This window comes from Chinchilla lanigera, unplaced genomic scaffold, assembly GCF_000276665.1.
Source record: "Chinchilla lanigera isolate Chin_1 unplaced genomic scaffold, ChiLan1.0 scaffold00011, whole genome shotgun sequence".
Lineage (NCBI taxonomy): Eukaryota > Metazoa > Chordata > Mammalia > Rodentia > Chinchillidae > Chinchilla > Chinchilla lanigera.
The window spans coordinates 10,763,054-10,776,337 of record NW_004955412.1 but is presented as its reverse complement, the minus strand read 5'-3'; the positions used below and the strand labels follow the sequence as shown (position 1 = coordinate 10,776,337).

At 35.0% G+C, this 13,284-nt stretch overlaps 1 protein-coding gene across 1 annotated transcript in view; it reads right to left on the bottom strand.

The window, feature by feature from the left end:
• Positions 1-13,284, bottom strand: part of Ddx10 (DEAD (Asp-Glu-Ala-Asp) box polypeptide 10) — a 260,398-nt gene that overhangs the window by 231,702 nt on the left and 15,412 nt on the right. The window contains exons 7-8 of the mRNA XM_005378043.2: positions 7,025-7,151; positions 3,180-3,342 (exon numbers count right to left, since the gene is read on the bottom strand). Coding sequence (XP_005378100.1) covers positions 3,180-3,342; positions 7,025-7,151 — 290 coding nt within the window. The remainder of the gene's footprint in view (positions 1-3,179; positions 3,343-7,024; positions 7,152-13,284) is intronic.

The following is a 13,284-nucleotide window of genomic DNA, read 5'->3' as shown; positions in this document are numbered from 1 at the left end:
TACCCGCTGTACTAGACAGTGCAGAGAATATTTCCATGATCACAGGGAATTCTACTGAACAATGCTGTCTACACTGACAAAGTGAAGAACTGCACATGTAGGGACCTCATACTATAATGCATTATCATAAAGTGTCAGGACACTGAGATCAAACAGAAAATCCTGAGAAGATCCAGAAAAGGGTTATCAAAAAGGAGTAAGAAAAGCAAATGTCTTCTATAATAGGCTGACTACCAAGACAATGAAAAACATCTGCAAAATTCTGAAAGAAAACAATTTCAACTCAGAACTCTATTCTCAACCCAATTATCTTTCAAAACTAGGCCATTATCAGACATGGAATACTCAAAATTTACCTCCCTAGGTAAATCTAGGAAGCTATGAGAAGTGACTTCAGAGAAAAAAAGCCAAGAGAAAGAAGACAAGTATCTATAAATAAAAGTTTTAAGATAAGAAATGTGCATCAGGTTTACCGAACAATGAATCCAGATTTGAGCTGCAAGCAGAAGGCTACATAAGGGAGGTAACAAGGGGAAAGAAACAGAATTGTGTTGCGACTGTGGAAAACCAGGCAAGTGACATCTGTTGGGACATTTCAGAAATCAGAGCCGGAACACAGAAAACTAAGCAAATTTTGTAACAATTCAAAGAAAAACACACGAAAGCAAGTATGAGAAGGGAAATAGTACACTACTTATCGCAGCAGTAAATAATTATAGTCAAAACAACAAATACAAACTGTGTTTATCCAGCCTAAAGTCATGAGATAGCAATATAGAGAAAATGGAGGATCGAAAATAAGGGATGATTGTTAGATAATGAAATGAAATCTTCGGATAACTTCCAAATTTGCTAGGCTAGAAAGTAGCAGTGTAAGATCACTTAGTCATATGGAGCGAGACACCAGAGAATAGATAGTTTTAAGCAGTTACTTCTTGGGAATAAGGAGAGGTAGAGAAGGCCTATTCAGGGTAGCTCATTTTTACCCCCATGTGCATGTTTTCTTAAGAAGTAAAATAAAGCTAAAAGATACCAATGTGTTCTGAAGTTCTCAGACAGTGATACAAGACGAGTTTTCAGGATACTTCTTACACATTTTTACAAGAAATAACTGGAGGGGCTGGGGATTTAGCTCAGCGGCAAAAGCGCCTGCCTGGCATGAGCAAGGTCATGAGTTCAGTTCCCGGTACCAGAAAAAAACAAAAAAAAAAAAAAAAAAAAAAATTAGAAATAACTGGAAACTTAAGTGTCCATTTTTACAGAAATGAAAATAACTGGATAAATTATTACTACGTGACATTCTACATAACAAACACCCTAAATGTTTATATAACAACATGTAAACATTCTGAGAACAAGTATAGACCAGCATATACAATATAATTCGTAAGAGCTTTAAACACTTAAAGTAACACTATAAGGCCAGGCATGGTGGCACACGCCTGTAATCCCAGCACTCAGGAGGCTGAGGCAGGAGGATCATTGTGAGTTCGAGACCATCCTGGGCTACAAAGTGCGCTCAAGGCCAGACTGAACTGCACAGTGAGACCCTGTCTCAAAAAGGAAAAAAGAAAAAAAAAAAAGTAACACTATATACTGCTTAAGAATGCATTCATGAAGTCCTTTTAATAAACTATAACAGAAGCTCTTAACATTTTTGTGCCACAATTGAAGCTTATGAACCCCTTCTCAGAATATCTTAAACATACAAAGTAAAATACAAAGGACAAGAGAAAATTTATAACATAGCAATACTATTTATTAAATTTTTGACATACATATATCCTTGATAAATAAAACATTAACACAACCTATTTATGGGTTTGATAACCATAATATCTAAGCTGTACTGAGCATAAACAATTTCCTAAAAAATCTGTAAAAACTAAGGTATGGTGAAAATATGATTTTAATTACTGAAAAAGTCACAAGTATTCCTGAAAACACAAAATGAATTTAATTTTTTACTTAAATTCATAATGCTAAATTTCAGTTAAAGGCTGATGAAAACATAGAATGTCTTTCAAAGCCCCACTTAGCAGTTCACAGACCTGCTTATTACACCAAAGACTCACTGGCCAGAGGTCAAGAATCTTCAACTAAAAGGCTAAATATGCTACAAATATGATAGGGCAGGAGGGGCAGAGAAAGAGTACCAAAAAACTACATTGGTTAATATGTTTTAACAAATCCAAGGAAAATATTACAAAGTATTACTTTCTGTTCACTGTGATTAGATGTTATGTATGGAGTTTCTTAAATGATTTTTAAAGGAATCTGAAAAGGAATAAATAAACTTCAGGTTAAAACACGGTTTTGTTGATGTGAACTACTGTAGGTTCAAAGTCAGAAATAGAAAAAAGTACCATCAGAATGTTTCAAAACTAGAAGTCAAAGAGCAATGGGATTTATAGGGGGAAGAGTTGTCATGGGACTGAGAAAAGCCTCAAGAACTTTAAAAATATGTATACGTGGGTCCAATCATGTGAATGAATCAATATGATGGCTGAGATATGCTTTAGAGTAACAAGGACAGTAAAAGGAGAATCATGAAAAAGGTAACTATGTAAGAGGATTAACATGTATGAGGATATATTAGATTTAATCATTTTACGTGAGTTTAAAATTTGCCATAACACAATAAAACAAAATGATTCAAGAATCCAAATTACTACCTACCTATTTATTCTCATCTCATTTGTATCTCTATACCAGTTCTGATCACTTTAATCCTCATCCTACCCTGACAAAGCTACAAGTTATATAGTAATACAGTGGCTTTAAAAAAAACTGAAGTAGATTAAATGTTATTTTAAATTCAAAGTGGGATGATTGTGAAAAGAGAGACTTCGCTAATTTTTCTTGTTAAGTGAGTTACAATAAACATGTTTGCAATTTTCAAAGAAACAGAAAAACTTTCCTGTCTTTATTTCCTCCTCTGACTTGGAGGCTCATGAGAATTTATGATGAAACACAGTAAGGGCAAAAAAGATGCAAATATTATGGGATGTTTCACTGATAAATCCTTAATATTAATCAGTTATTACAAATTTACTAATTTACCCCACAGAAGGAAAAAAATGGCCAATTATTTGAGTCTGTTAGATTTTCCAAAATGCACCTTCTAGGTGAATTGTTTCCCATCATCACAGAAATTTCATTCCAGTAAGTTTTCTTACCCAGTCCCCTGGCTGCAATATCAGTAGCAAAGAGCACTGCAGCTCTCTTGCGCACAAATTCGTTGTAGACTTCCATTCTTCTCATCTGCTGCTGTCTGCCATGGAGAGCAAGAATAGAAATACCAGGACGAAGCCGGCAGAACACTCGGTATAGATACTGAACCTGGGATTAACAGAAAAATAAGTTCGGCACTTCGGGATGCACAACAAAACTTTAAGGTATACAAATTTCACCTATTCAAAATCTTTTAAATATAAGGCAGAAAAAAGAAATATATTCAAGTTGTATCTTAGAACATGTGTGCTCCATATTTCCTAAAGGAATTTTGAAATGCTCTTGTATTTTTAAGTTCATACCTACAACTCTTTGCAAACTTGAATAATTTAAAGAATGTAATTTCTATAAAATTGATGTTTTAAAATAAACACTTTTTAAATAAATGTCCAGTGGATTAACAGACATATTTGACAACCAAAACAAGTAAAAAAGAAACTCCTTTAACACAAAAATTATATTTCCTTTCCTATAACTCTCATTTCAATCTCCTGACCCCCAAAGAACTTTATCTTAGAGTTTAAACTTGAAAGTCTTTTATTAATCATGTCATAATTCCTAAATTTTGACATCAAAGTGATAGCTTTAATTTGTAGGCTCATACATCTATGTTTTCTTCTCAGACTGAGCAACAATGACTGAGCAACAATGACAGCAGCACTGACCAAAACAAGAAATGTTAGTACTTAATTGTTAGACACCAATAAAATGCATTGTAAATACATTGTAATATACAGCACTAGATGGAGCTGACCATTGTTTTAGTTGTTTCTTTTTATGTACTCCTAAATGTGGACTTCTAGAGGAGGCAGAGTTTAGCATTATTTTACCCGTTAAGATTTGTTCACATAAACACAAAAAATGGACTTGACGGAAGCCTTAATTCAATCTACAAAACATGCTAAAAATAATGATGAAAGTTCATCAGGAGTTATTTATAATAACATATCAGCTAAGGATTCCAGTAAAGCCTCTCTCCAATGCTGTTCAAAGTAATGAACAGAAATCAACTAAATTGTGTAACAACTTGTTACCAAGTTATTAGGGTTACTCATTTTCTCAATAGCAATATTGTGCCAGGTAGTGTACTATTACGATTAGTAGTAAATGGATTTCTCTTGTAAATCATGATAGGCCACACAGGAAAGGAGAACCTGCAGACCACAGGCATACTTGGGCAAACCAACCTCCAAATAAATAAGAAATACACTTGGTCAGTCAGTAAGTACAAATTGAGTTCATGAAAAGTTCCTGCAGTACTTATCTCCTGACTCAAGACTGACTTCAAATTCCTCCTCTTTGACAAACGGGCTAAGGTGGAAGACATTTATGGAATAAAGCCAGAGAGGTTACAAGCATCAAGTTTAAATTCTAATTCACAGAAAGTCACTGACAGGTTTTTAGCAAAGCAATGACATTTTAGTGTCCACTTTCAAAGTCATTCACTATAAAGTGGAAAACTATACAAAAGAAAGCAAAGGAGTGGAGAAACCAATTAGGAGGCTAGGAGGAAAGGTCAAATACGATCCAGAATGCAAGCAAACATGGAGGATGGTGAGAAGGGCTACAGCTCATGAGTTATACCAACAGCTTGAATCTGGGATAAAGACAAACAGGAATTAAGGATTCAGTCATTTGCTGAAATGAATAATTGAGGGAGGCAGAACTAGGTAATGGAACCCAGAGGGTTTTCATATGTTATACTGTGAGATGCATTTTAGATACAATTTAAAAGTTCTTAGTAATCAAAAGTATATATAAAACCAGGCGTGGTGGCGTAGGTCTGTAATCCCAGCACTCAGGAGGCTGAGGCAGGAGGATCGTTGCTAGTTTGAGACCAGCCTGGGCTACAAAGTGAGCACAAGGCCAGCCTGAACTGCATAGCGAGACTCTGTCTCAAAAAGACAAAAAAAAAAAAAAAAAAAGTATATACAAATCTAAAGCTGAGAACGAAGTCAGCTGAGAATGAACTTCTCATGCTGATTTGCCAGATGTCAGCATAGAGATGGAATTTACAGCCCTGGAACTAATGGGATTATCTAGAAAGAAAGCATGAACAGAAAACAGGCAGAGAAGTCAGAAGCTCTCCAAATTGCAGTGGTCAAGCAAAGTGAATCTCAGTAAAGGCAGCTAAAATAAACCCGTCCAGGAAGAACGCAAACAAGACAGGTTAATTAGTATGGAGATAAAAATAGTCTGACGAAACGCTTCAAAGAGGAAGAGAATGGTCAGCTGTATCCAATGCTTCTTAGAGGTCAATGATGTAAGGCCTGATCTTGAGCAACTTCGGGCAAGTGTTGTATTTCATTGCAAGGCCAAAGAGAGAACAGGAAGAAACAAAGTGATTCAGCTAGTAGGGGTAAGTCTTCAGACTTCTGCAGTGACAAACAAAAAAAGAAGTAGAGATTGGAAAGGGACACAAATTTTTTATTTTTCATATGGGTAAAATTTAAGTAACTGCAGGGAGAAGAGAAAATGTAGAAAAGAAAGAAGGTATCTGCAATAGCAAAGGCTTTGTTTAGATGGGAGGGCAGGAACTAGGGCACAGAAGGGTTTATCACAGACAACAAGCAGAAACAACTGTCTATTTAGCAAGAGGAAAACCAAAGTATTACGAAGTAGAAACTCTACACCAGTGATGGCGAACCTTTTAGAGCTTTCAATGATACAAACAGCCCACTGTGCCATGTGTCACACATTCACCACCGCTGCTCTATACAGAACTCGGAAAAAGATTTCCTAGAACATATATACTAAAACCAACCTGCATTTAGTAGGCATAAAATTCTGAGAATCTAAAAATAGGTCCTAAAAAATCTGAAGTCATTTTTTAAAATCATAGTAAAATGATAAAGCTCAACAGATGATAAAGACTGAGCATCATTTATCTTCCCCCAAACTGGAGGGAAATTCATCTGCACATTTATCATGCTAAGCTACTGTGGAAGCCATCAGTCTAGTATTTATCTATTATACATGTATTTGTCATCAGAAATCAGGACTGCAGAGGAAAAGTGGTACATGTATAATTTGATCTTGGTCCCATCTCCTTAAAGGAGGAGGACCAAGTTTTCTCACACGTCTCAACCTCTTATTCGTAGTACAGAGCTAGTGCTCAAGAAATGTTAATGAACTCATAAAGGTATAAACAAAATACTATTGCAGAAGGACAGGGAAAGAAGCGATTCTAAAAAGTGTCAGAAAAGGACTTCCGAGTATAACACTCAAGCCTGTCCTTAGGAAACACTAACATTTCCCCATAGTTAGCTAAATCGACACGGGGAGGGCATTCTAGACAAGAGATCAGAATGACATGAGGCTTAGTAAAAAGAGTATATTCGTGTCCGTATTCATGTAGGGGAGGGAAGAAACCCGATTACAAAAGCCTCTGCTTAGCTTCGCTATCACTTATTGGAGGCGATTATATTTCCAGTCAGTACCTACCATAATGCTGAAGAAAAGATAGCTTCTGCCCTCACAGAGCTTAAATTCTCACCCACATATTCTTTCACAACAAAAACGCAAGATTCTCACTATCTACAGATCCCTAACCACTTCTAACACTGTAGGTCTCATACAGTGTAATTTCTTGTCTAACTGAAATTTGTTATCTTAAATGGGATGATTAAACGTGAATAAAAGCCAGGCATGGTGGCACGGGTCTGTAATTCCAGCACTCAGGAGGCTGACGCAGGAGAACTGCCCAGAGTTCGAGGGCAGCCTGAACTACACGGCAAGACCCTGTTTCAAAAAAAAAAAAAAATGTGAATAAGAAAGAAACAGTTGGTACCTCCTTGCAACTGGAGAAAAACACAATACTCTTCTTCTTCAAATGGCTTCTCAAAAAGGAATATAGCACACTTATTTTTTGCTGCAGTTCACAAACTATGTAGTTCTGTTCCAAAGTGGCAGGGGTGCTTACAGAATTGGAAGGAAAAAAAAAACATTAAAAGTATGTCATGTGACTCTGAAATTCAAACTAAATAACAGGACAATTTTCATAGTGGTATATCTCAAATATCGTACAGACACACACACGCTTTTTCATGTTATTCCTTAGGAAAACAATTTCAACACAAGACTAAACATAATCAAAATTCCTTATAGAGTATGTTTTTTTTAAAAAATGATACATCCATATAGTGGTCACCTATCAAAGTGCAAGGTCAAGAATCAACTATGAGAAGGCAGGAACAAACTGTAAGAACAGGCATGAGAAAAACTGCTGGACTGATGGTAATGTCCTATATCTTATTAAGGGTTTAGGTTACAGAAGTATACATTTACCAAAACTCAGAAAACATAAGCTTCAAATTCGCATACGTAAGTTTTTCTTTTACAAAAAAGAAAACCCATAAAAATATTGAACTTGCATTAGTGATATGTACACTGAAGTATTTAAGAGGACATAAGTATCTATAATTTACATTAAAATGCATCTGAAAAGCAGATGGATCAATATACAGTTGCAGGGATGGACGAATGAATGGCTAGTAAGTAGATGCTAGCATTTTCAATATTATCTATATAGCAAGTATACAGGGTTTACACTCAAATCTTTCAATTTATTGCATGTCTGAAACTTCAAAATAAATGTTAGAGAAATATATGTATTTACTGCTTTATTAAACCTACTTTCAGGATTTTCTTCCAAAAATACTCTCTTAAAAACCCCAAAAACTGCAGACCGGGGATATAACTCAGCGGCACAGTGCCTGCCTGGCAAGCGTAAGGTCATGAATTCAATTCCCAGTACCAAAAAATAAATAAATAAAAACCCAAAGACACATGACATTATTTATGAAACTAAAAAAGATGAAAGTCAACCCAGATGTCCATCACTAGAGAATTCACAGAATGAATTACTGAACATCCACACACACATCATTCAACTGTAAAAAAGGAATAGGCAATCTATCCATACAATGTTATGGAGAGACCTACAGAATCTATGAAAAAAATAAGTAGCAGAATAGTATATAGTTTAGTAACATCTGTCACCACAAAGGTGCACATGATATATGCATAAACACACATACCCATATGTATGTTTTATACTGTTAAAAAAAAGACAAATCAAAAACTACAAAATCAAATTGTTTTAGACATAAAAACCAAAGTTATAATCTATAAAAAGAACTGAAATGCTAAATAAACTTCATTAAAATTAAAACCTTCCAACCTGTGGCACTGTTAAATGAATGAGATGACAAACCACTGAGCATAAGAAAATATTTGCAAGCAATACATTTGATAAAGGACTGTGCTCCAAGATATATAAACTCCTTTTTTTACTTTTGTTTTCTTTTTTTTTGGTACCAGGAAATGAACTCAAGACCTCATGCTTGCCAGGCAGGGCTGTGCCACTGAGCTGCATCCCCAGCCCTATAAACTCTTAACAAGAACACAAATGTCAAGATTTACAAAAAAGGGAGGGCTATATAAAGAGCAAATGAGCACATACAGCAATGTTCCACATCACACCATCAGGGAAGGACAAATTAAAACAACAAGATACACTTTTGAAGACTCTACTTATTAGAGCGGCCAAAATCCAGAACAGTCATCACACCAGATGCTGAGGATACAGCGCAAAGGGAACTTAATTGTCGCTGAAGGAAATGCAAAATGTAAAACCATTTTTGAAACAGCTTGGCAGTTTCTTATAAAAGCAAGTATACTCTTGCCATCCAAAAATTATGCTTCTTGATATTTACCCAAAGAAATTGAACATTTTGGTCCACACAAAAACCTGCACACAGATGTTTATAGCAACTTTAGTAGTAGTTGTCAAAACTTAGAAACAATCAAGATGTCCTACAGTAAGTGAATGGATAAACTGTTATATCTAGACAAGGAAATATTCAGTACAAAAAGAAATGACTTCTCAAGCCATGAAGATATGGAAATCTTACATACGTACTACTAACTGAAAGAAGCAAATCTGAAAAGGCTGTTTTATGATTGTAACCATATACATCCTTAAAAAACTATGGAGACACTAAGAGCAATGTTTGGAACTAAGATACAGAACGGGATGAATAGGCAGAGCACAGATTTCCAGAGTAGTAGAAATACTGTTGAAGAAGTACTGTTGAAGAAGAGCTACAAACCACTATAAACTTGTCCAAACTATAGGCTGTACAAGAGCAAACCTAATGTAAACTATGGGCTTCCAGTGACAAGAATGCATCCATGTAGGCTTATCAACTGCAGCAAATATGCCCCTGAGAATGCAGGCTTTGACCATGGACGGTAGGGGTGAATATGGACAATCTCTGAATCTTCCTCTCAATTTTACCATGAAACAGAAACAGCTCTTAAATATAAGTAAACCTTTTAAAATTAAGGAAACAGATCATATCCACAGAAGAATATGTAACAGCAGAACTGAAATTTTGTTTAAAAACCGAAATGAAACAAATGAGCCCAAATATTAATGAAATTGACAGCTTAATGCAGGAACTATTTCTAAGAAATCTAACTGTTACAACTCCACTGTTGTACCTAAGACAAAAAAATGCAAAGTAATGTCAAGCTTTAAGCACTACACTGTTAATACTGTTATCCTGAAATTATGCCAGATATACTGATTGAAAGAATAAATAAATAGAACCCTCTAAGAAGGAAGGTGTTCGGCAGGAAAACAGATATATACTATGAAAAAGGAGGAGGAGGCTGAATTTTTATAAAATCTAATCCTAAATTTCTTTTTTTTTTCTTGGTTTTTCTCCGGTATCGGGAACCGAACTCACGACCTTACGCTTGCCAGGCAGGCGCTTTGCCGCTGAGCTAAATCCCCAGCCCCTAATCCTAAATTTCATTTATAAATATAAGCATGAATTCATTATGTGATTTTTCTTTGAAAAGGAATCTGTCCATCAAAAAGCCTAAACACAATGACTCTCACACTGACATTTAAACACCATATCCTGGTAAAAGGATTTTGTAAGTGCTGGAAACATGTAAAATGAACCTACAACACACAAAGTAAGGAAGGAATCCAAAGACTACCCAGATATGTCTAAAGGACCTAGGTAACAACTTGAAGCATTTCCTAATCGTCAAGATTGGGACAAATCAAGAGAAGTGATTTCTATTGATTGAAGGACATTAAAAAAGATGCTATTTAAAACTGAGTTAAGGGGCTGGGGATTTAGCTCAGCGGCAAAAGCGCCTGCCTGGCAAGCGCAAGGTCGTGAGTTCGGTTCCCGGTACCGGAGAAAAACCAAAAAATAAATAAATAAATAAATAAATAAATAAAACTGAGTTAAATATCATTAACTCATCATTGAGTCAGCATTAATTATTAAATATGAGTTCAAAAATCACTGCTATCTTCAGAAAATGCTAGAGAACCAACTCAGACTAAAGCTGAGAAAGAGAATAAAACTATATTGTCATATTTGGGCTTTCTTGTAGCTCAGATAGTCACATAGTTCATATGGGACAGCTGTTGTATATTAAGAGAATTCTAGCTAATGAACAAATGATAGACTTAGATTACAATTATGCAAACTGAAACAAAATAATGGTGCTAGGCAATAATTACCATCAGCAGCTAAAATTACAAGGTTAAAAAGCTATTAGTTCTGCCATTTAGAAGCTGCTTGTATAAGATTAACCCTTTGACCTATAACACCAACTGTAAAAGCTGGATTAACTATAATAATGAAAACGGGAGGAAGTAAAGGGCCTTGAATATGCCACTTAAAAGGAAAAATCTAAAAAACGTAAGGAAATAATCAAAGAAAGTAAGATGAAAGTAGAAAAAATCATCACTAAAATACTAACCAAAGACAGGTGTCTGTAATCCTGGCACTCAGGAGGCTAAGACAGGAGGATCACAATGAGTTTGAGGCCAGTATGGGCTACACACTGAGTTCAAGGCCAGCCTGAACTACATAGTGAGAGTCTGTCTCAGAAAACCAAAAACACAAATAACAACAACAACAAAAAAAAAAAAAAACTAACCAAAATAAATTTTGGTTGTCCAACATCAGAGTAGACATTACAAAAAAGTATTAATGAAGAGGAAATATTTTATATGATTAATGTTTAAAAGTAACAGGAAATGTAATGCATCCTAAATTTGTATGCACTTAATAATAAATTTGAAATGTTTCCTAATTCACCATAAAATTTAACCTATAGTCACTAAAAAACATAGCAAATTGCTATAACCCCGACACAACTATTTTCTTTTAAAACCATTAGAAATACTATTCATCCACATTTAGTGATATAAAGAAAACAATGATAGCCCTAAATATATTCTGATACACACTCCAGAAAAATCTAAACTTTCATATAATCTACAGCCATTTTAATTGTCATTATCTCTCTGCCTTTGAAAATTTTTTTCTGAAAACCATGTTTTTTATATGGAATTGCATTTCAAAACTCATTTAAAATGTAAATCAGTCTTTGCATTACAGTTTTTCTAAAACCTTATGATATACAGATAACCAACCTTATCTACAGAAATTTCGAACAGGGATAATAAGTAATTCTGACTAATTCAATCAGACTGACTAACCTAGACACTGCCTACATTACCAAGTTAGGTTTAACAAAAATTTTAATAGCTATCTCAACACAACTTGAAGAAACCAACATCTCAACAGAGAGCCAAGGAAAAAACTATACCTTAAAACTCTCCTGCTATTTCATTAACAAGTTCTCAGTAGCCAAAGTGGCCAGTATTCAGAGTCTCCAAAGTTTATCCATTAGGATCACCCAGAAGCATACAGTCTACTCTCAGGCTCTTTTTAATCTTAGAAACACAGTCAACACAATCAGGGTTGACACCAATACCTATATTTTCTGTATTTAAAGACTTTCAAACAGTATAGCCCAATTCATTTTCCAAATCTATTTCTTTTAGGCTAACCCTTCATTGTAAGAACAAATGAAAATTTAAGATATAAATAATAATAAAGTTGAATCCATAATGAAATCCTCAATACAGAATCCAACTGAAGTTCATACAGTCACTAGAAAACATTTAAGGAAATCTGTTTGTCTAAAGTGTATAATGACACATACCAGACATTCATATACTTTTTCTAGGCATCATAATAAAATGCAAATTTAAAGCATTTTTCCCCAACCATTGCATACCACAATCACACATTCTTTACTGTCACATGAATATACATCTTTTATTCTCTAACTTTTAGTAAGACCAGGACAAAATAACAGTTGCTGGAAGGTTTTTGTTGTTGTTGTTATTCTGGTTTTTGTTTTTGTTTTTTTTTTTGTCTTTTTGAGACAGTCTTGCTATGCAGTTCAGGCTAGCCTTGAGCTCACTTTGAAGCCCAGGTTGGTCTCAAATTCTCAGTGATCCTCCTGCCTCAGCTTCCTGAGTGCTGGGATTATAGGCATGTGCCACCACGTCCAGCAGTTGCTGGAAGCTTTGAAAGGTTGAAAAAAAAAAAAGGTATTTTGTTAAATATTAGTAGCTGGGATGTAATTGCAGCACTTGGGAGGCTGAGGCAGGAGGATCATTGAGTTTGAGGCCAACTTGGGCTACAAAGTAAGCTCAAGGCCAGCCTGAACTGCATAGCAAGACCCTATCTCAGAAAGATAATCAATAAATAAATAAATAAATAAATAGTAAATAAATAATAAATATTGGTGTATTTGATAAAATGTTTCCATAGTAATTAGTATGCTAAATACTAATACTGCTAAAAAGAATGATTCTGTACCCACATAATTATAGCAGATACAGCACATCAGAGCCACCTTCCACTGCTTTGAAGAGTTACAATCTCCATGAAAACATTAAAGGTGCCAAGAAGTGTTTTCAGAAAAATGTTTCACTTTGACTCAACAATGAGTCTCAATCCAAAACCCCATCCCCCTTATTTACTGGAGGCGGAGGTAGGGAGTGATGAAAAATGGTCTAATGTCTGTTATGGAAAACTATTTGTTCTCCAGACCACATTTTGGAAAACACTGCATTATTCTCACATTAAAATATATATCCAGAATTTGAGTAATTCTAACTGCTGCATTTACTATGCTTTGCACATCTAGGTAAAA